The sequence below is a fragment of the Equus quagga genome, chromosome 8, assembly GCF_021613505.1.
Source record: "Equus quagga isolate Etosha38 chromosome 8, UCLA_HA_Equagga_1.0, whole genome shotgun sequence".
NCBI classification, from domain to species: Eukaryota; Metazoa; Chordata; class Mammalia; order Perissodactyla; family Equidae; genus Equus; species Equus quagga.
The window spans coordinates 59,229,867-59,253,844 of NC_060274.1; the positions used below are offsets into that span (position 1 = coordinate 59,229,867).

The 23,978-nt window shown below is 36.9% G+C and overlaps 1 protein-coding gene across 4 annotated transcripts; it reads left to right on the forward strand.

Annotated features, from left to right (window-relative positions):
• The first annotated feature begins 2,125 nt into the window (after positions 1-2,125).
• GTPBP10 (GTP binding protein 10) lies at positions 2,126-23,764 on the forward strand. 4 transcript variants are annotated; one of them, XM_046670585.1, is made up of 10 exons: positions 2,126-2,255; positions 4,934-5,127; positions 8,424-8,515; positions 9,212-9,356; positions 13,707-13,780; positions 15,308-15,360; positions 17,349-17,456; positions 18,015-18,092; positions 20,237-20,360; positions 22,705-23,764. In XM_046670585.1, exons 1-10 carry the CDS (start codon positions 2,223-2,225, stop codon positions 22,962-22,964), a joined length of 1,161 nt encoding a protein of 386 aa, XP_046526541.1. In that variant the 5' UTR covers positions 2,126-2,222; the 3' UTR covers positions 22,965-23,764. The 4 variants fall into 4 exon arrangements, with proteins under 4 accessions (XP_046526541.1, XP_046526542.1, XP_046526544.1 ...); XM_046670586.1 differs by having other exon boundaries at positions 9,215-9,356; XM_046670588.1 differs by having other exon boundaries at positions 9,299-9,356.
• Positions 23,765-23,978: the final 214 nt, after the last annotated feature.

Below are 23,978 nucleotides of genomic sequence, written 5' to 3' on the forward strand. Positions count from 1 at the left end.
ATGTTCTAAAACCATTTTAGCCAAGGAGTATTAAGCAGTTGTAATTACACAGGCTAGGACGAGGCAATTCTTAACCCTGGAATAGGCTTGGGAGACAGGGACGTTAGGGTTACAGAGTATATAATGAGCTGCCGGGTCTATGTCAGGTCACATTGGATTGCCATGTGCCTTCAACCAGTTTAGGCTGGTCTCCACCATATGTCTCGCTAATCTGCTTCTTCCTCTCACTGTGGTTTCTGGTAAACTGAAGACGAAATGTTAGGGTTGCTCTGAGCACGGCTGTGGTTAATGTCTTATGGGGTCGGGGAGCTGGGTATCAGCTGCACATTTTAAAGGGGCCAATTTCCAGTTTCACGTTTCTTGTTTTTTTTTTTTAAAGATTGGCACCTGAGCTAACAACTGTTGCCAATCTTTTTTTTCTTTCTTTCTGCTTTTTCTCCCCAAATCCCCCCAGTATATATAGTTGTATATTTTAGTTGTGGGTCCCTCTAGTTGTGGCACATGGGACACCGCTTCAGCGTGGCCTAATGAGTGGTGCCAAGTCAGCGCCCAGGATCCGAACCAGTGAAACCCTCAGCTGCTACAGCGGAGTGTGCGAACTTAACCATTCGGCCACCGGGCTGGCCCCTCATGTTTCTTTTACTATCTGGTAACTAGAGCTGTAATAAATACCTCAGTCTCTGACCATATTTTGTTCCAGGAAAAATATGCTTTCTCCTTTATTTATAGTACATAATGTTCCTCGGTACTTTGGGATGTTTTTATATCAATTTTTCATTTACTTTTTATTTGCTATTATCATTTTCCTACGTATATACCACGGGAAAGGAAACAATTTGGGCTTGTGTTCACTAATAAGAAATAAACCTTAAAGAAATAAATAGATTGGTCTCAACTCTATTCTGACATAATAGTAAGACGTAGTAAAGACAGTAATCCAGGGGCTGGCCAGGTGTGTGGTGGTGAAGTTCCCGTGCTCCACTTCAGCGGCCTGGGGTTCAGCCCCAGGTTTGCAGGTTTGGATCCCCGGTGTGCACCTAGTACAGATCATCAAGTCACCTTGCGGCAGCGACCCACATAAAATAGAGGATTGGCACAGATGTTAGCTGAGCGTGAATCTTCCTCACAAGGAAAAAAGAAAAAGGAAAGATGGTAATCCAAACGGGAGCAAGTATTATCAAGATTAAGCTAAGTATCTACACAGTAACAACCTAAGGTCCTAATTAATCAATCATCACAGGTTAAATGACAATTACAGCTCTAGTGATTGGTGAGGAAGAAGGAGGTTCGGTAGCAGCAAAGGAATCAAGACAGAGAGGGCCAGTTTTCACATCTCGCTATTTCCAAATAATCACTGTCCTAAGGGAGGGGTAGAAATGTGAAAAGGATTCCAGAAATGAGCAGGCTTGGTGGTCAGGAGGGACTCTAAGCCTGGCAGCGTGGTGCCGGGCCGCCTAGCACGGCTGTGGGCATTTCCTACTGCAGGAGGGCCGAGGAGGGGAGGGGGCTGACTGCGACGCCGAGCCCCCTGCCGGTGCAGCGCGGCCGAGGAAAGGGGATCTCTCTCTCACGAAGGCGCGCTTCAAAGGAGAGGCGGGCAAAGACTCTCGTCTACCCGACTCCAAGAAGCCACTCTCTGACAAACACTTGAAGGCAATTTTCCTTCCCCGCTGAGCAAAATGAAATTCTTACACAGCTCAGGTCCTGACATTTGTGTCCCAAGTGTTAAATTCATTGTCTCCTGGGGGCTTTTACTAGAGCTTCTCCATGAACGAACAGCTACTCGGACTCTTTTTTTCCCGGTTGAATTTCCGTGTTTTTTGCGCGTTTGGTTTTACTGTCTGTTGGAGTTTTTTCACTCCTCAATTAGCGTAAAAATTCCTACAAGGCAGGTCAGTCGCCAGTGCCTTCCAATTCAAAACGCGTCTTCCTGAGGCACGCGCTTTGCACCTCACTGGCCCTTGTCACAGAGCCTCTCAAGACTTTTTTCAGCTTTGATGTTGCTTCAACGCCTCAACAGCTTCCTCCTCCTCCTCCTCGGAGAGCGTGCCGCAGGGCACCGGCGCCTGGCCCCGTGGGCGTGGACCATACAGCGCATGCGGCTGTCTGCCCGGGAGCGTGCGAGGAAAAATAGCGCCGGCGTCCGGCGGTGACGTAAAAATGCCGCGCGGCCCTTCAGTGTGTCCGTCTTCCGCGGGAGTGAATGCTGACCCCTCGCAGTCATGGTTCGCTGCAGTTGTGTGTTATTAAGAAAGGTCCGTGACTGGTGCCCCTCACTCTGAGCCTGGGAGGCTATTGCCTCTAGCCCCACCTGAGACTCTGGTTCTCCTTCGCTTCCGTCCCACCCCTTTTTCTTTCGGGGGCCTCTTTCCTGCTGGGTTCTACCGTAGTCCTCTCCGCCCCTCCGAGAGTCGGGCTCGGCCTGGGAGGGGTGAGAAGAGTGTGTCTGTCTGGCGCGGTGAGGATGGTCGTTTGCGGGGCCGGGTTTGAGATTCTTCGGGGGAATTGTGTGACTTGGGACGAGGAGCTGGGGGCCTGCTTGCCGTTTAGACACACAGTATGTCATATGTAGGATGTAGGGTTGACTTTTTGTTTGGTCTGTAATAGTATATTTTTCTTCTTTTAAGTAATAATAGCCATAGTCTATTTTTTTAATCGTATATATGTTTCCCTCGAGTGCATTGTTTTTAAGAGCTTTCAAAAGACGGCTTTTGATCAGTAAACGAAAATATGTAATTGGCTTGCCTTCTTGCAAGACATTTAGGTCACTTTTTGTGCTGGGCTGCTTTTAGAATCGTTTCTGTAAAAATTTATAGCTGCCTCATTAAAAAACCTCTGTAAGAGCCTTACTAGAAATATTTTCTTGAAACCTGCTGGCATCATAGTTTGGCCATTACCTTATGACAGATGAGGAGAGTGAGATACTCCTTTTAAATTTGGCGTCTAAACCTCAGAATCTGATAAATCTAGAGGAGTAAAAAGTGTGTCACACTTTAAACAGAACTTTAAAAACAGGAGTTTTCTTTTTATTGGAGGGAGAGGCGTGGTCATGAGTGAAATTATACTTTATCCAACCTTCTGTTTTCCAGAAAATAAATAGTCAAAGAGACTTGTGGAGGGTAGTACTTGGGTGTATGAGGTAACCAATTCTTCAACTAAAAGAAGAAACTACTACCTTTTTTGTGGTTCTTAGAGGCTGTTTGTGTAGCCTTATTGCCATGAACAGTCACTTCCAGTCAATGTCATTTTTCGAGGAGGATCGACTCACTTGGATGTGATGCGTTTCTGATCTGGTCTCACAGAATCAAAGCATGAGTTCTTCACCCCCAGAGAAAAATACTCTGGCTAGCCCTCAAGTTCATCTTTTATATATTCCTTTTACCCTGTTCCCTTACAACATTCTATTTCGTGACTGTATTTGCATACTCAGTTGAAAACCTACACTTTGAGTCTTTGCTGTGCTCTCATCCGTCACAATCTCAGATCTAGACTGCATCAGAATCACCAAGGGAGCTTTCACTAAATATGCTGGTTTGACCTATCCTCATCCACTCCTCCAGAGGATATCAGAATGGTCAGTGGACTGTATGTATTTTGAAAAAAGTTCCCAGATGTTTTTGATATTTAGAACTATCTTAAATAACTAAAGACAAGAAGGTTATGAATTTAAGAAATTACGCTGTAAGGAATTTTGATAGTCTGGGAGGTTAATACATAGTTCTTGACCTGGCAAGAAGTTATTGATTTAGTGAGGGAAACAAAAGTAAACACTACAGTATAAGATTTCAAAAGTGTAATAGTGGAGGTATAATCCAGTTGCTGAGAGAGCCCGGCAAAGACAGTGGTAAGTGTTGTTTAGAAGAATTAAGAAAGACATCAGAAAATATGACATTTGGGTAGGTTTATGATAGAATAGAACAAATGACATTGTGAATAGAGGAAAAGCACAAGCAGTGGCATGGCGACATAACAAACAGTATATCATGTAGTGAAAGCAGAGAGAGGAAGGGGAGGTGGAAGGGGTTGAATGAATAAAATGAAGTGTAGGTTAAGAGCTTTGAATATAGCACTGAGAATTTTAGACTTTATTTTATAAAGAGCAAAAAACCATGAATGTTTTTTGAGTAGGGAGAAACATGATTAGAGATCAGATCCATTTTCAGAAAAATAGCTCTGAAAGAAATTTCACAGAAATAGGCAGCAAAATGAAGGACGTGTTGAGGAGGGAATGACTAGACACTGAAAGACTAGTTAGGAGCTAATGTTATGGTCAAGACACTAGGGCAGTTGTACCAGAAGAGAGAGATTTATAGTTAGTAGGGCTTTGGGAAAAGAAACAGATATAGTCAAAGATTCCCATATGCTGTCTCAATGGTAGTTCTATTATTTGAGAGAACATCAGAGTAACAGAATTTACCTGGGGGAAACTTTGGTTTTGTCATGTGAACATGTTGTATTTGAGGTGACTATTATCCTTTCAATTAATACCTAAGAATAAGTTACATATTTGAGAGGTTTCAAATATAAATTAAATACAGATCTTGCTCTTAGGTGCTTTAGACTATTAAGTTTACCTCCTGGTGGAGAGGGTCAAGAGACTGAACATAGAGGATATCTCACCCAGGTGATAGTTACTGGTACAGGCTGAGATCACCCAGGGAAGAAAGTCTAAACTGAAAAGTGGGCTAATGTCAGAGATCTTGAGGATAAATGGGACAACCATGATAATTGAAGGATCTTAAGAGAGTTCATCAAATGGGAAAGGGAGGTCATACAGGAGGTGAGCTAAGAAAAGACTATAGCTTTGGTATACAGAAAGCCATTGTTGATTTCCTTGTTTTAGGAATTTTAGTGGCAACAAAATACTAGAAAGGAGTTCTGAGTTGGTAAGTGCATTTGGTATACAAATATTTTCTTTCTCTCTCTCTTTAAGTATGGAAACTTCATCGATAACCTCAGACTCTTCACCAGAGGAGGAAGTGGTGGAATGGGTTACCCTCGTTTGGGTGGAGAAGGTGGAAAAGGTGGTGACGTTTGGGTTGTAGCCCATAACAAAATGACTTTAAAACAACTTAAAGATAAATATCCTCAGAAACGGTTTGTGGCTGGAGAAGGAGCAAACAGTCGGTAAGTATTTACTGAATGACTGATTTTATAAAATTAAACCCTACTGGGAGAAAAAAAAATTAAAAGCTAAAAATTTATTTAGCAATTTGAAGTAAATTATTCCCTGTATTTGTAACTGAGCAAAAATCTACAATATTTATCTCAACTCTAGTAAAGGTAAAAGGTACTAAGGAATGCTTTGGAACTTTTAAATTTTTCATCCTTTTCTTCTCCCAATGTCTGTTTATATTCTTTTGTACTTCCTCTGTGGAAACAGAAGATGGTCTTAATCTCCACTGTTTTCTTCTTAAATTATCTTTGACAATCTTTAGAAATCCTTCCTCAAATCTCAACCATGCTCCTCCATCTGACGACCACCAGTAGTTTTGCCAGCATCTCATAGACAGTCCTTAAAATTTAGAGCCTGTTTCCCTGATACATCTCTTCTGTGTTTTCCTTTTGGTCTTCTCTCTGTGACAGCAAAATCTCACATTTGTTTTTTGTTAACGTTTGTTATTTTCTATGGAACATATTATGTTGGCCTCAAAATATGAGATGAATTTTTTCTTTCATTGTAAAGAAAATGAAGAAAAAATTCTTAAAGCTTTTATCAAAATGCAGGCTATGATTCCTCAGGACTCTCATTGTGCCATTATTCCTTAAGAAGTGTTAGTATAAAGGTTAGACTTTATGTCCCATTTTTTCTTTCCCCTTCCCAAGGTAGTGTCTGGGTATATTTATTGGTCATAATACTAGAGGATGGAATGTGGCACTTACTTGGGGGATGGGCGTAAGCAAAGGATAGAGGTTGGGATGCTAAACACCCTGTCATGCAGAGTAAGGAACACTCCCAACAACAGCAAATTATTCTGCCCAAAATATCCAGCAGCATCCCCTGGTGTTAAAAGGAATCCTTGGAGAAACCCTTAAATTTCTTTTCCGTATTTGTGTTTTATGAATGATCTGACTGAAATCACTTTGCAGGGCAAAGTTTGAGAGCCCTATATTTGTTAGAATTATCATTTTACAATTTCTTTTGAAAAGTAAGGTTGCTGTAATTCCAACTTTATTCTGTGTTCAGATCAGTGGTATACTAAAGATGCTATATAACATTTAAATGTTAAGAGAGATTTAAATAGAACGTTTCTCTTACTGGGATTGTGTGTTGCAATTTTTTAGAATGTAGAGACTTAAATCTAAAGGATTAATAGGAGCCAGCTGGATGAAGGGAAGGAAAAAGCATTACAGGAAAGATAACAAGATGAACACTGAAGGCCCAGTGATAGAAGACAAATACCAGTATACGACACTAAAAGAAGGCCAGTGTGGCTGCAATGCACAAAACACGGAATGTAGAGAACGATGGGACTAGAAAGATAGGTACAGGCCAGACTTTAATTCAGACCTTCATCGTTTCTGAAATACTGCAGTATTCTCCAAATTGGTCTCCTGTCTCCAGTCTCAATCGTCACTTCCAGTCCATTCTTTATCCAGTTATCCCTAGAGTGATTTTTCTAAAACACCAATTTATTAATGTCACTTGCCTATTTAAAATCCTTAAATATTCCTCATTACTCTAAGATAATATTCAAAGTCTTTAATATAGTATATCAAGCTCTTCACAATTTGAACTGCAGTGTCTTTATTTCATGACACCCCACTTGTACCAGGGTTATGCTAGAAATAACTATTTATTATTTCACCACACAGCTTGTTTCCTCCTAATCCAGTGCATGTATGTGTCTGTGTATATATACATATAATATATATATATATATTCACTTTGCCAACACATCCTTTCATGCTTTGATTGTCTGGCAAAGTCCTATTCCTCTTTCAAGACTTGGTTTGAGTACCACTTCCAAAATATAGGTAATCAAGTAAAATTTTAATTTCAGATAATCTAATAATGCCTACTAAACATTAGACTGCTTTTGTTCATCATGAAATCATCTCCCAGTAATTATTTGTGCTTACTTAACTATGAAAATTATCAAGTACCATTTCAGTTATTTTAAAAAGCTGTTTTCAAAGTTCTTTTGAAATTTAAGTGGTAAATGTTTTTAATAAAATAATATTTTAATAGAAAGTTCACCAACAGTAACAAATAAGAATGAAATTAGATCTTGCCTCCATATGCAACACAGAATCCCAGTAAGAGAAGTGTTCTGTTTAAATCTTTCTCTAATATATTTCGAATTCATCCATTTATGTCAGTCTGATTCATTCATTCAATGAATATTAATTGAGTATCTACTATGTGCTAACCACTGTACCAGATGTCTAAGATAAAATGGTGATCTAAACTGATATGTTCCCTGCGCTCGTGGAACTTACACTACTCTAGTAGCAGAGCAGACATTAATCAAATACATGAAAAATGGAAAATTATAACTGTGAAAACTCTTATGAATGAGTTCCTACACATGTATGTGGGTATGGGAATTTGAGCTAATTGGACAGATCAGTAATAAAAAGATTAAAGAAAAGGTCAACCACCTATAATTTTTTCACCCGGAGATAACCACTATTAAACTTTTCTAAGACTCTTCTGTGTGTTTGTGCAAATGTAACTGTGTATGAATATAAAATTTGGGTATACAAAACCAGGAGCACAATATTTTCCAACCTCCTCTTTTACTTAGCCTTTTTTTCCATACCCGAAAATTGTTTAGAATGGCTGCATAGTTTTATCATATTGGAAATAACATAAATTATTTTGTCATTCATCTATTTAGGTAATTATTGATTTTTTTTTTTTACTATTATAGTCACAATGCAATACACATCCTTGTGTATATAGTATATTACATGATGGTTCAATTTTTTTTTTTTTTAGGATAAATTCCCAGAAGTGGAATTACTAGTTAGAAGTTTGTACTAATTTATTCTCTTATGAGCAGTTTGAGAGTAGCCAGATGAGCCTCCTATAATTAAAATACTTTCATTTGAGGTCAGTTTTTTAAAAGCTTTGTTATTCGATGGATTTTCCATTTTTTCTAATTTGATGGTCTTTTAGCAGTGATCGCTTCATTTCAGGTATATGTATCTTAGTTCATTATGAATTAAAATGACTTTTGGTGGTTAGCTTGGTAACTTAAATTATTAATATTATTTTTATTGGGATATGGTAGTCTACAATGCAAATAAATAATTAGGGATAATTTTATTTTTCCCCTAATATTTGACCACTTAACATCTGCATTAGAAGAGTTGGTTGCTAGTCTTCTTGGTGAACTATTATATTTGCTTGAAGCATAAACCATTTAATTTAGTGGGTTTTCCTTATTCTAATTTAGCTTTTTTTTTTTTTGTAGGGTTAGTGCACTGAAAGGCTCCAAAGGAAAAGACTGTGAAATTCCTGTACCTGTGGGTATTTCAGTAACTGATGAAAATGGTAAAATTATAGGTGAGTGTACTGTAGATTATAAGGTTGTGAAAAATGTGCACATTTTATGAAATTGTTTAGGAGCTATGATGAATAGCTCAATACCTCTTGAGTGTCAGAATTTCTTTTAAACATTCACTATTTCAGCTGCTAATTTATTAAAGAGCTTTTTTTTAAATTAATTAATTAATTTTTTTTTGAGGAAGATTAGCCCTGAGCTGACATCTGCCAATCCTCCTCCTTTTTTTGCTGAGGAAGACTGGCCCTGAGCTAACATCCGTGCCCATCTTCTTCTACTTTACGTGTGGGATGCCTACCACAACATGGCTTGTCAAGTGGTGCCGTGTCTGCACCTGGGATCCAAACTGGTGAACCCTGGGCGGCCGAAACGGAACGTGTGCACTTAACTGCTGAGCCACAGGGCCGGCCCTAAAGAGCTTTTTAAAACTTAAAAGTTGCTCAAAATTAACTGCTAGATTTAAGATTATTTTAAAGATATAAGAGTATTTACTTGGTTTTAAAACATATAACTAGTCACCCTCTTACAAAAGTGTTTTTCTAGCATCAACCTTTCAATAGAAATTTATTCCTATTGTTTAGCCCTTGTAGATTTGTAAATTGGAATTTCCTGGCATCTATTTCTGAAAGAAGAATGTCATTAGTGATTAGCTCTACTTACTAATCTTTGCTCTAAGTATATTTGTCTCTCTTTCTAAGGAGAACTCAATAAAGAGAAAGACAGACTTTTGGTAGCTGAAGGAGGTCTTGGTGGTAAATTACTTACAAATTTCTTACCATTGAAAGGCCAGAAACGAGTTATTCACCTTGATCTAAAACTTATGGCTGATATAGGCCTAGTGGGGTAAGTATAATTCATATTTTTATTTTTATACTTTTTTAATACTTTCAGAGAGATAGTTCATGAATAGGAAATAAATGTAAACGGTAATTTGGGGCCAGCATTATTTCTAGTTTATGGAGTTTGTACACTGTGAACTTTGAGAATATGCTGCTAAATGTAGTTATTTTCATATTGCCAACTAGAGTTTCATAGTTATTGATTTGTTAAAGATCATAGCAATTGAATAGGCCAGTGGAAATGTTAGAATGAATAAAGAAAGAAAAATCAATTAAATGCAGTTGTATAAAAAGGTAAAAGAATGTTACCAGATATTAAGGAATAAAATTAGAAATCCAAACAAACCACATTTTAAAAAGTGGATAGAAGAAAATAAAAAGAAGGGGAAAAATGATTAAGATATTTCTACAAATCTTAATAGAGATATTGAGGTATCATTAATCAGACGGCTAGAGGCCAGTGCAGACAGTCTCAATCATCAGAATTATGTACTACTAAGTACCAAGCTGGATCTTGCTATGACTGTTTCCCTTTCCTTCATGCTCTGCTTAGGATCTCTGTCCATTCTCAGTACTGCAGACCTTACAATGTTGTCCTCTTCCACCAGCCTCACTTCTTTCATCAACAATGCTGTTTAGCTGTGGGGTTTGCAGTGCTGGTACCTGACTGGAGGGAGATAGAGAGTAGATAAAGGAAGGGAAAACTTCAGCTTTGCGTTTCTCCTCTCCTTCTCTCTCTTCCTCTCCCTGGCTCCACTACAACATTACACAGTGGTCAGATGGAAGGCCAAAGGAAAAGGTGGAGAAAACTGCTGCCCTGCTGCAAACTGCCAGTTCCATTCCTTCCCTTCCCGTAGTTTCTTTCTAAGTTTTTTCATCTTCCTCTCCACTTATCTCACTGCTTCTTTACCAGACTGGCTGGTCTTGGACAAGTTGTACAGTCTCCCTAAGCCTTTGTTTTCTCATGTTTAAAAGTGGCTGGATATAATTGTCACCTTAAAATGTTGTTGATGAGTAAGATATTGCATTTGCAGCACAACACATACTCTGCATTTATGAATGCTGCTATCATCATCATCATTATATTGCCAAGTTATTGGTGACTCATATACTGAAGTAGTAACCTTTTCAGAAGTGGACTTAAAATTACAGTCGATAATTAAAGCATCACGATTCTTAAGCACAATGTTTAACATGTATTCTATTGCAATGTTTAACATGTATTTTATTACAACTATCAGGCAACTATTCTTTAAAAGTTACTAATATGAATACCAGCATAAGCAGATACCTTTTGGCTGGTTTCAGGAATGAACTGAACCTTAGAAGCATGGTATCAGGTAACTGATACACTTGTACTGCTGTTGTCACATCTGATCTTTGTGTAGGTTGGATTTCAGCCTCTAGAATTTTCATTAGGTACTTTTCAAGAAAAATCTCAAGCATCCATCTGTTCTTCATCTATTAGCATCCTTTTTCTTCTTGCACTTTGATCTCTTTGGAAATAATTGCCTGCATTTTCTGTGCTTAATCACTGTTGTGAAAATATGAGGATATTGGAAAGAAATAAGCAACTCCAACTAGTGATAATCATAGACAAAAATGGTTGCAGTTTGCTTTTCAAAAAGTTACAGGAGCTTGAGTATAACAGGATATAAGAAAATACTGTATTTCCAGAGGAAATGAGTGATTAAGAAATCTCACGTAATTTTATTCTTAATTCATTATAGAAATTTTTTTTTTCTTTGAGGAAGACTAGCCCTGAGCTAACTGCTGCCAGTCCTCCTCTTTTTGCTGAGGAAGACTGGCTCTGAGCTAATATCCATGCTGTTCTTCCTCTACTTTATACGTGGGACGCCTACCACAGCATGGCGTGCCAAGTGGTGCTGTGTTCGCACCTGGGATCTGCACCGGCGAACCCCGGGCCACTGAGAAGCAGAACGTGCACAGTTAACCACAGCACCACTGGGCCAGCCCCCATAGAAATATTTTTAATGAGAAAAATTGTTAAAAGAGCCCCATTAAGAGCTCATAAATTTGTATAGAATTCTAAATTAATATTCAAAATATTACACCATTATTCCAAATGAAAGTTTCGCAGAGTTTTGAAAGAGGAGCTTGCTCAAATTCCAAGGAAAACTGTGAAAGCAGGGATCACATTTGTCACATTGATTGCTATATTTTTGGTGCCTAGAATATTGCCTGATAGAAGTCAATGCTCAATAAATACTTGTTGGGTAAATTTTTTTATTGAGATATAATTGGCATATTAATTTCTGGTGTTCAACATAATTCAGTATTTGTATATATTGTGAAATGATCACCATAATAAGTCTAGTTAGCATCAACCACCACACATAGTTACATTTTTCTTTCTTGTGGTGAGAAGTTTTCAGATTTACTTACTTAGCAACTTTCAAATATGCCGTACAGTATTAGTAACTCTAGTTAGTTAATCACCATGCTGTACATCATATCCCCCATGACTTACTTGTTTTGTAACTGAAAGTTTGTACCTTTGGACCTGCTTCGCCCATTTTGCCCACCCCTCCAGCTCTTACCTCTTGCAGCCACCAGTCTGTTCTCTTTGAGTTGGATTTTTTGGCTTGTTTTGGATTCCACATGTAAGTGAGATCATATGGCATTTGTCTTTCATTGTCTGACTTATTTTATCTAGCACAGTGCCCTCAGGGTCCATCCATAGTGTCGCAAATAGCAAGATTTCCTTTTTTATGGCTGAATAGTATTCCATCATGTATGTATGTATATATCTTTATATATACACATTGTGTATGTATGTGTATATATACACACCACATTTTCTTTATCCATTCGTCCATCAATGGACACCTAGATTGCTTCCATTTCTTGGCTATTGTAAATAATGCTGCAGTGTACGTAGGGGTGCGTATATCTTTTTGAGTTAGTGTTTTTATTTTCTTCATTTATATACCCAGCAGTGGTATATCCAGAATTGCTGGATCATATGGTAGTTCTATTTTTAGTTTTTTGAGGAAGCTCTGTAGTGTTTTCAATAGTAGCTGCACCAATTTACGTTCCCGTTTGTTGAATAAATTTAATGAAACTATCTGAATGAAATTTAGGAAATCATCTCTTAAGTGACCCAAATTCCTAGTACTTTCTTTCATGCATGGTGGACCTTTCTTGAGGGAAATTGACCAATAAAATCATAGCCTTTAAAACAAGCATGTATTTTAGTCCAGTATTTCCTCATCTAGAAATTTATCTCAAGAAGGAGATTAAAGATGTGTGTAAAGGTTCAAGGATAGTCACTTCAGCGTTTCAAGTTTTTAGCAGAAAAGTTAGACAAATAATAAATGCTCATTTGCAGAGAGAAAAAAATAGTTGTCTTTTAATCCTACCATTCAGGATGACTATTAACATTGGTGTATGTCTTTCTAGCTGTATGCATATTTTTTGCAATATTATTTCTAGTAGTAAAAAATTGGAGACAACCTAAATGCCTGACAGTAGGAAATAAGTAAATTACAGTGCACCTTTGAAAGGTGTTCACCTTATACAATTCACTTTAACAAGGGGGCCTATCAACTATGAATAGTCTTTCAGAAAAAATAAAATCAAACTGAATTTTATCAAGGCTGTTTGTTGAATTACCAATTTATAGAAAATCCAGGGCAACAGAGCATGTTAAATGATATCATGGGAGACTGTTGGCATAAAAATCCAGAGTGTGGGAAAGAAAGTCTACAGGACAAATGACCCAGTTTCTTTAAAAATAAAATTGCGAAGGGGAAACAAGATGGAGTGTGGAGCCTTTACCAAAAGAAATTTGAGAGACCTATCAACCAATTGTAATACACAGACCTTATTTGGGTCCCTATTCAGGCAAAGCAACTTTTAAAAAAGTATTGAGAACGTATTAAAGTTTGTTGAAGCTAGTCTATGGCTAAATGGGATTCATCACTCCTCTCTACTTTTGTATGTTTCAGAATGTCCATATAAAATTAAAAAAATCAGCAAAATTTAAGTAATATTCTGTTAGTGTTTGGCTAGGGATAGTTGATTGCAGGCGTTTTTTGTTAGTTTCTTTTTGTTTTTCTGTGATTTACAAGTTTTGTTGTTGTTGTTTTCGTGATTTTAATTATTTGCTCTCAATACTGAAACATCATCAGTATCCAGCATGGATTTACCTTTACCTTTTTCATAAGTATATTTTGTTCCTCAAGTTTTTCAAGGTTTTTTTAAATTATATTCCATTCTTAATTCCAGAAATATTTAAGAAATCTACTTCCTGAAATGTTAGGAATTCAGAGATAAGATAGTATTAATGATACTATTTGTTGTAATGTATAACTTCATTTTCTCATTTCAGATTCCCAAATGCTGGCAAATCATCTTTGCTAAGTCAGATATCTCACGCAAAACCTGCAATTGCAGATTATGCTTGTAAGTATAATTTGTATGTATTGGAATGTGTGGAGGTAAAGTTTTAAAGACTGATCTTTCTTTGAGTTACTATGAATAAAATGACAACTCTGAGGGTAGCCTTAGTTTGAAAACTCATGGCAGATAGAATACGTGCATTTCTCATTAATGTTTAAAACCTCTGTAGCCCTCAACAAAATTCCTAGTATTTGTCACTTACTTTGTTGCATTTATTTTTCTGTTGTATAATAATTTTTTAGGTTTAGTTATGATTTTATGAGCACCTACCCTTCATCAAGCACTCTGATAAATATTAGGAAGGCAGAGATGAATTCTTTCATTCATTTAGCAAGTATTTATTTCTGGGAACTGCAGTAGATTCTGGGGTTACAAAGACCGGTAAGCAGAAACGGATACTGTTCTGACTTTTACTGAGCTTACAGACTAGTGGGGGAAGGCAGATAGCTCACTAACAAACATGGGGAAATATTATATGGTTCTATGAAAGAGTGTAGGTGACTGCGTTAGACTTCTTTGAGGGAGTGTGATGGTGGTGCTGAGATGTGAATAATAAATATGAGTTAATCAGTGACAGACAGTGGAGGGGACAAGCCCTTCAGTCAGAGGAAATAGCATGTACATAAAAGCTCTGTAGTGGCAGGGAGTAGATTCATGTGTTTCTGGAGAACGTGAGTAAGGGAAAGAGGGAATCCAGGTGAGCCTGGAGGGGTAGGTAGAGACTATATCATATAGACTACATAGGCTGTATTTGATCTTTATATCTTAAGAGCAGTTGATAGACTTTTAAGCAAGGGATCAAATGATTACGTTTGCTTTTCAAAAAGATCTCTCTGCGTATAATACAGAAAATGGATTGGTGTGGAACATAAATGGATCTGGGAAGAACAGTTAGTAGGCTTTTGCAGTAGCTAGATGAGACATATTGGAAGCTCAGACTAAGAGTAGTGAATGAATATGGTAGGATCTCTGCCGTCATTGAACAAAAAGGCACAGAGTGACGTTAACCAGGAAGATAACATTAAGCCTTTCTACAGTTAATCTCTGAGAAAGTAGAGTTAATTTGTACTAAGTGCTATAAATTACGTGGCCGATATTGTTCAGACACAGGGGACTTTTGAGAAGGAAAGAAGAAGAAAAGCAAAAAGTCATAGGAAGGAGGCTAGTGCAGGATTGGTGAGACTTGGGGATAACTGAATGAGAAAGGACTAGACAAATTTGAGCCACAGACCTAAATGCTAACCCCCACCCTAATACCTTTTTACCATGCTGCTTAAAGTGCAACAGATGAACTTTGAAGCCCACTAATTCAATTAGACTTACACAGATTGTAAAAATCTGTATTTGTCCTTTTCCAAGTATATCATACATAGCAAGATAATTGTACCTTCAATTTCAACAAATGAGAACATAATCTGAATTAAATTGTTCACAGAAAAGAAATGTTGTTTATTTTATACATAATGCTAATACAATTTTGAGAGCACCAGCCTTTATCTAGCCTTAATTTATTGTTGTTCTTTCTTATAGTCACAACATTAAAGCCTGAACTTGGAAAGATTATGTATAATGATTTCAAACAGGTGGGTGTTTTTAAAATAAAACACTTGGTTAGAAGTGAATGTACTTGGTCTTTATAGTATTTGACTATTTCTGTGGTCTTGGGGGAAAAAAGTAGCAAGATTTTGTTTTTAATAAGTGAAACTATGATCAAATCAATTCTGCTGAGCACTATAATAGTAAATACTGTATAAGAATATAACTTCTTGTTCTTTGAAAGTTTAGGTCCAGTTTGTCAACAGGTCAGTGGTTGCCAATGATTGGGGGAAGGAAGGGATGAATAGGCAGAACACAGAGGACTTTTAGGGCAATAAAAATATTCCGTATGATAGTATAATGATGGTTACATGTCATTATACATTTGTCAAAACCCACAGGGTGCTGGCCCCATGGCTGAGTGGTTTAAGTTTGGGCGTTCTGCTTCAGTGGCTCAGGTTTTCTCTGGTTCGGATCCTGGGCATGAACCTAGCACCACTCATCAGGCCATGCTGAGGCGGTGCCCCACACAGCAGAGCCAGAGGGACCTCCAGCTAGAATACATAACTATGTATTGGGGGCCTTTGGGGAGAAGAAAACACAAGAAGATTGGCAGCAGATGTTAGCTCAGGTGCCAGTCTTTAAAAAGGAAAAAAAACCCATAGACTGTACACCAACAGTGAACCCTAATGTAAAGTGTGGACTTAAGGTGACGACGTATCAATGTGGTTTTATATAATCCACTGACATAATTTAGAAGGCGTAAAAGATTTATATTCATTTATAATAGTGATATAATAAAAATTTAAAAAACTTCAGCAGTTATATAGAATACTAAATAAGTGAAATTACAAATACAAGATAATAAAAATATAGTAAACAATGTTTAGAGGAAAAGAGAACACTGTTTATAATTTTTAAGGGAAATCAGTAGAGAACCTCTGAAGAAAATTTCAGGACATGAGACCTCTGTTGTATATACTGCTTTGTCCCATAGTCACAACTTCTTTTAAAACTCTGAAATGCAGGGCCGGCCCCGTGGCTGAGTGGTTAAGTTTGTGCACTCCACTTCGGCGGCTGGGGGTTTTGCCGGTTCAAATTCTGGGCGCAGACATGGCACCCCTCATCAAGCCATGCTGGGGCGGCATCCCACATGCTACAACCAGAAGGACCCAAACTAAAAATACACAACTGTGTAACAGGGGGCTTTGGGGAGAAAAAGGAGAAATAAAATCTTAAAAAAAAAAAAAAAAAGCAAATCTGAGATGCTTACCCACACTGGCAGTGTGTGTAGAGCGGTGCTTCTCATTCCTTACTGCACATCAGAATTATTATCTGGGTGGTTTAAGAACGACAATGATAAATGAAGCCTGGGTCCCAGAGATTTGAAACCATATCCCTTGGAGGTAGGGCCTGGGCATCTGTAGTTGAAAATTCCCTCGGTGATTATGATATGCAGTGAGGTTTGAAAAGTGTAGGTGTAGGATGATGGTTAACAATTTTTATTACTCCAAAAGGAGCATAGGAACACTGTATCCTTTACTTCTTAAGACTGGTTTATAGTCCTCCTGGTAGAATATGAACAGAAAAGGAACAATGGTGCCAAATAATCAGTTACATATAGAATTTAAAACTTAAACCTACAGAGCTGCACTAAGTAGATGTCTGCTCAATTAATATCCTTGTATACTTTTAAGAATTTAGCAAGTTGAAATTCTATGAAAAGTTCATATCGGACAATATAGTTTATGGAATTCTAAAGAGAATTTATGAGATCAATAAATGTTAAACTAATCCCTAAAATTCCTAGACTGTTAGATTAATAAGCAAAAATGGGACTCTAATTTCTGATAACAAAGGATTTTGATTCTTAATTCATTTATTTTGTTATAAAGGTATCCTGGCTTTATAAAGATGCAGTGGTAATCACGAATTAGGAACTGTTTGTAATTGAAATATGAAAATTTTTGGATGTAATGTACTTGTGGTTTTCATATATTTTTCTTTTTTATCAAATCATTTAATTTTGTGTTAGATATCAGTAGCTGATCTTCCTGGTTTAATAGAAGGAGCACATATGAACAAAGGAATGGGCCACAAATTCCTCAAGCATATAGAAAGAACTAGACAACTGCTTTTTGTTGTAAGTCATCTGCATATCAATGTAATGTTCAAATGAATGTGAAAATCAATGAATTTAGTTTTCCTAGAAATTTTTTATAGTAAGATTTAAAGACGAAGTAGTAGCATGTTACACCACTCAGTCTGTTTACATGGGGGTCAAACACAGTAAGTAATCTATTTATAATATGGGGATGGAAATGGCGTTGTTTATTATATCAGATGTAAATTTGGCCATATTTATCAAGGTTTAATTCTTCAGGAATTCTAACATCTGTATTACAGACTATCTCTTTCCTACTTCATTGATGATGTTAGAATTATATATGAGATTGTTCATATTGGTATAAATTGTCTTATCTATACTAGTTTCTCATTTTAATAATGACTGTCATTTTATTAGAATAATTTTAGTTATCTTAACACCACGATTTCTTTTACTTATTTTGAATTACTAAATTACCAAGAGAGTATAGCTTGAGAAATTATTTTTAGCCTGAGAGAGTAAAACATTTCAAAATATAAAATATATAGCTGATGTTCTTATGTTATAGGCTGTCTCTTTCCCCTTTTTTTTAAGGTTGATATTTCTGGATTTCAGCTTTCTTCTCAAACTCAATACAGAACTGCCTTTGAAACCATAATACTGCTTACAAAAGTAGGTTTTCTGTTTTACTGTGTTTTGTATTTGGTTTAACACGTAGGCATATAGGACTGTATGAAATAATATATAATAATTAGAATAAACATATACTCCACCTGTACTTTTTAAAACTTTGATGTCAGTTAAAGAATTATCTACAACTAGAAGGACCCACACCTAAAATATACAACTATGTACTGGGAGAATTTGAGGAGAAAAAGCAGAAAAAGAAACAAAAAAGAGAGAGAACATTGGCAACAATTGTTAGCTCAGATGCCAGTCTTTAAAAAAAAAAAAATTTATCTAAACTTGCTGTCTCCAGTTCCTCAATGTTCACCTGCTCCTCACACTGTCATAATTGATAGAACCTTCCTTGATCCCAGATTCCTCTTACGTACTTCTTAGACTATTTCTCAGTCTACTTTTTAGGCTCTTTTCTGTTCATTTTTTAAGTAGCATTCAGTTGTAGTTAATATACTGATGACTGCCAAATATGTATCTGTACCCAGATCTTTTGGTTGTGCTTTAAGACCTGTTGCCTATTGATATGTTTGATTGGATGTCCCGTTAACTTCTCAAACTTAGTATGTGTAAAACTGAACTTTTTTTTTAAACTCTCCAGCTTCCCCAGAACTTTACTGAGTATGTAAGCCAGAAACCTGGGTAGTGGTCTTGATTCTATCTTTCTCACCACCTGCATCAAGTCCTGTCAGTTTTATTATCCTAAAGCTTTCTGAAATTCACTTGATTGTCTTCATCCATACCACTGTTGTAATCATCAACCGCTCTCACTAGAATGTTGTCAGTCTCTCCTATCTGTTCTCCCTGCTTCCAATCTCACTTCTCTCCAGTCCATTTTTTATATGGCAGCCAGAGTGATCTTTGTAAAAGAGCCAAGCTGATGTTTGTTCCCTTCTTAAAAACACTTTGATGGTCCCCCATTGCTGTTGGGTTAAAGGCTAACCTGAACATGGTTTATGAGGTCTGGCAAGGTTGGGCTCCTACCTAGCAGTCCATCTCTGTCCCTTGACCCTTACATTCTTTATCCAGCCATATGATTTCACTCTAACACAGCAAGATATTGTTTACCTCTAGGACTTTGTATATCTTATTTCTTTTGCCACTTTTTGCCTATTATGAATAATGCCACTGTTAATGTTTGTGTACAGGTTTTTGTGTGGACATGTTTTCATTTCTCTTGGATATATACCTAAGAGTGGGATTGCTGGATAATATGGTAACTCCATGTTTAACATTTTGAGGAACTGCCAAACTGTTTTCCAGAGTGGCTGCAGCATTGCACCATTTTACAATTCCATTACGATTGTGTGAGAGTTCCAATATTTCCACATTAATGTCAACACTTGTTATTGTCTGTCTTTTATTTTAGCCATCCTCATGGGGTGAAGTAGTATTTCATAGTAGTTTTGATTTGCATTTCTCTAGTGACTGATGATGTTGAGCACCTTTTTATGTGCTTATTAGCCATTTGTGTGTCTTTGGAGAAATGTCTCTTCAGGTTCTTTACCCGTTTTAAATTGGGTTGTCTTTTTATAATTGAATTATAAGAGTTCTTTATATTTTGGATATAAGTCCCTTATCAGATAAATGATTTGCAAATATTTTTTCTCACTCTGTCAGTTGTCTTTTCACTTTCTTTAGGATATCTTTTGAAGTGCAGAATTTTAAATTTTAATGAAGTCTCCTTTTCCTCTTTCTTCTTTTGCTTGTGCTTTTGCTGTCATATTTTAAAAAACAGTGCCTAATCCATGGTCAAAATATTTACTCCTAAGCACACTTACTCTTTTTCCTAGAATAATACAGGTTTGGCATTACATTGTCATTATTTACTTCTGAATTTTATCTGTGTGCTTAAAAGAAGTCCAAATATCTGTATTTGGCTCTATGCACAAAATCATCCTACACAGTCTATAGGATGTCATGTGAGCTAAAATATGTTATCACATGACCTAACCAGTAAGCATTTTCTGAATTTCCTTTGTTAATTAGTTTTGTGATTGTTGGGACTTTTTGCATTTCAGAGTTGTGAATAAGCTCTAGATTACTTGGACCTATAAAGTAAAGAACGACGTTACCAAAGAGGTAGTTTTTATAGATATTTTAATAAAATTATTTGGTTTTTCTCTTTTGATTTAAAGGAGTTGGAGTTATACAAAGAGGAACTTCAGACAAAACCTGCACTCTTGGCAGTTAATAAAATGGACTTGCCAGATGCACAAGATAAGTTCCGTGTACTGATGAACCAACTCCAGAATCCTAAAGGTAAAGTCACTCATTCGTTTAATGCCAATTTAATGAATACCTACTAGGTTCAGAGAATGCTAAGAGTTATAATCCCTGGAAAAGAAAACTGACAGTTGCTACTCTTAAAAAAAGTATGTTTGAAGAAAGAACATACACGGTACATTTAAGTAGCATTGTAACAAAACTATTATCAAGTTTCAGAATGTGTGATATGGACAGTAAGGTAGAGGAGAAAAAAAAAAGGAAAGATTAATTTGAGCTGAAAGGTCAGCTTCATGAACAAATAAGATTTAAACTGGGCTGATTTAAAGAGTTAATGGGATTTGGATCAGAAGAGGACAATGTCAGCATCCACCTGTGAAGTCTTTCACTTCAGTAACATTTCACAAGTTCTAGGACTTTGTTTCCCTATACACTACAAATTTAAAAACAGAGCTGATGGTTCTAAAGATGTATGTATCTTTGCACTGCTGGCTCTATAGGTCTCTGAAAAATACTGATCTTCCAAAAAGAAGTTGAGTATCTATGTATGTGTGACACAGAATAATAGATGTTGTTACTCCAGAAGGATTTATTTGTTTGAAATTTGTTTCTAAATGGACCACTTTGTGTAAAGGAACTTAAAGAAACTTCAGTAGTTTTAAATATTGGCCTTTGCAGAACACTTGATCCTGCAGTGACGATGCTTTCATTTTTCTGAATTTAGTAGAGGACCTCTTGCACAAATGAGGAAAAAGTAGGGAGAATGGTATATAGCTAACGTTTTTAAATAGTACTAATTTCTCTGTTTTTATCCTTGGGATAAAAATTGAGGATAATAAATTATAACGTACTAGGACTACCAGACAGCACTAAAAGATCCTTTCTCCCCTCTCAAAAATCTCTCCCATGTGTAATTTACATTTTGGAGCTGTCCTTGAGTTAGGAAGTTACTTTTGAGATATACATATTCCCAGGAATTAGTAAATAGTCTTTATTCTTTAATGTCATTTGCCTTATGAGGTCATTAGATCTGTTTGCTAGTTGGCCTTGCAGGAAAGGGAATTTTCAGAGGATGTGCCAGAAGGGAGGATAACTTAAGAGTTCGTGGCTATTTTGGACCATCATAAAACAAAATATAGTCCCTCCAGTGATAATTCCTGAGGTAGCCTCTCTGGACTTCCTTGCAGGCATATGAATCTCAGAAACTAAGCTCCATATTGGCTTCTCCATTTTCTTCCAGTCCAGCCTTTCCAGTTCGTACCAGTGTTAACCCATCCCATCACTATGCCATCCCCTCCCCCGTTGCCTTGGTGGCAGGGAAGAGGAAAAAGTAACATAACAGCTGTCTGCCCCTGTTGGGTGATAGATTGGATTCATCTGAAATGACCTCTGAAATGAATTATGCTTACACCCTTTTCAATTTTAGTATGGCTCCTGGCACCAGGGATGATAAGCCTATACTTTCAGGGCAGTTAAAGGCTACCTGTGTGCTGAGGCAAGCTAGAATATCCCAAATCAGGAATGTTGTCTCACTTAATTGACCCTCCCCCCAAAACAAAATTTATTGCTTCTGTAAGTAAATCATCTTCTGTGATTCATCTTTTATTATACTTAATTTGGTTTAAAATGTATTCGTCCAACAAATATTTACTAAGCACCGATCGTGTGCCAAGAACCTTACCATTGTCACTAGTGAAAAAGAAAGGTTCTGGGGGCTGGCCTGGTGGCGCAGTGGTTAAGTTCGCACGTTCTGCTTCTCGGCAGCCCAGGGTTCGCCAGTTTGGATCCTGGGTGCGAACATGGTACTGCTTGGCAAAAGCCATGCTGTGGTAGGCATCCCACATATAAAGTAGAGGAAGATGGGCTTGGAGGTTAGCTCAGGGCCAGTCTTCCTCAGCAAAAAGAGGATTGGCAGCAGTTAGCTCAGGGCTAATCTTCCTCAAAAAAAAAAAAAAAAAAGGAAAGGTTCTGGGGCCAGCCTGGTGGCACAGCAGTTAAGTTCACATACTCCACTTCGGCAGCCTAGGGTTTGCTGGTTTGGATCCTGGGTGCAGACCTGCACACTGCTCATCAAGCCATGCTGTGGCAGGCATTCCACATATAAAATAGGGGAACCTGGGCACAGATGTTAGCTCAGGGCCAATCTTCCTCAGCAAAAAGAGGAGGAATGGTGGCAGATGTTAGTTCAGAGCTAATCTCCCTCAAAAACAAACATAAACCGCCCCCCCCCCAGAGGTTCTGAGTGCTTATTAGAGATGGAAAAAAGGAATTAAAATGCTAAGTTTTCGGTTCCTTGGTTCACAAATCAAACCTCTAACATAGTTTTGATTTACTTTCAAAGACAATGAAAATCAGCTTAGTTTTGTGTTCTTTGTTTCAGATTTTCTGCATGTATTTGAAAAAAACATGATTCCAGAGAGGACTATAGAATTCCAACACATCATCCCCATCTCTGCAATTACCAGAGAAGGAATTGATGAACTAAAGAACTGTATAAGAAAGTCTCTAGATGAACATGCCAACTGGGAAAATGATGCATATCATAAGAAACAGTTGCTTAATTTACAGATTTCCAATACAGTATCTTACAGTGAGACACCATCAAAGAATACTGTTACTAGTCCCAGAATGGATAATTGAAATTGCGTTCACTTGAAAACTTTTCCACAGACACCTATTTTTTAGAGGGTTAGGTATTAGCCTGATATATACGCCATCATTCAAGAACCATACCTTTTTAAGTGTTTTTGTAGTAAAGTGTATCATCAGTAAAAAAAAAAAGTAACTGAGAGCTAAAAATGACAATTTATAATTTTATAGACAATCCACCTGTAATAAAATCCTCTGATATTCTTCTACTTATGATGTCTCTACTGAGATCATTTTTTAAAATTATATAAAAGGATTCTCTAGAATGTTAGAATGAGCAGCTAGGTTTTGTTTATTTGTTTTTGAGTCTGTCATGTACCTAATTCCACTAAATATCTAATAGTTCTCATTTTTGGAAAACCTCAAACCCGTAAATTTAAACATATATTCAGTGATAAATAATATCACTGATAATATTTAACAGAAACCAGCAGATAAATGTTTGCCATTTCAGCTTTTGGAAATTTTCTTTAAGTATAAGCTTTTGGAAATTTTCTTTCTGCTTTGGTAAATAAAGACAGAATAAAAAAAAAAGTGCAAACTTCTACCAGTATTATCGATCATCAGTATATTCTTAAGATTATAATTTCTAAATTTCTGCCTGAGTTTCAAAAATATTTAGAAATTAGACATTTTCTCCTCATGAGTTTTAGTATAAAATATACGTGTTAATTGATTTTAAACAGTGCAAACATTAGGCCCTCCACTCCTTCCCACTGTTAATAGTTTCTTATGTTCTTGCAGAATTTTTTTATGCATATTTTTACCCACATGAGTTCGTTATACAAACATTTTCCAAGTTTGTTTTGTTTTGTTTTACAAAATAGCAAGTTAATGAGCTTTTTAAAAATTATTCTTCAGTGGTGTAGTGGTTAAGTTCACACACTCCGCTTCTGCAGCCCAGGGTTCGCAGGTTCAGATCCCCAGCATGGAGCTACACACCACTCATCAAGCCACACTGAGGTGGTGTCCCATATACAAAATGGAGGAACATTGGCACAGATG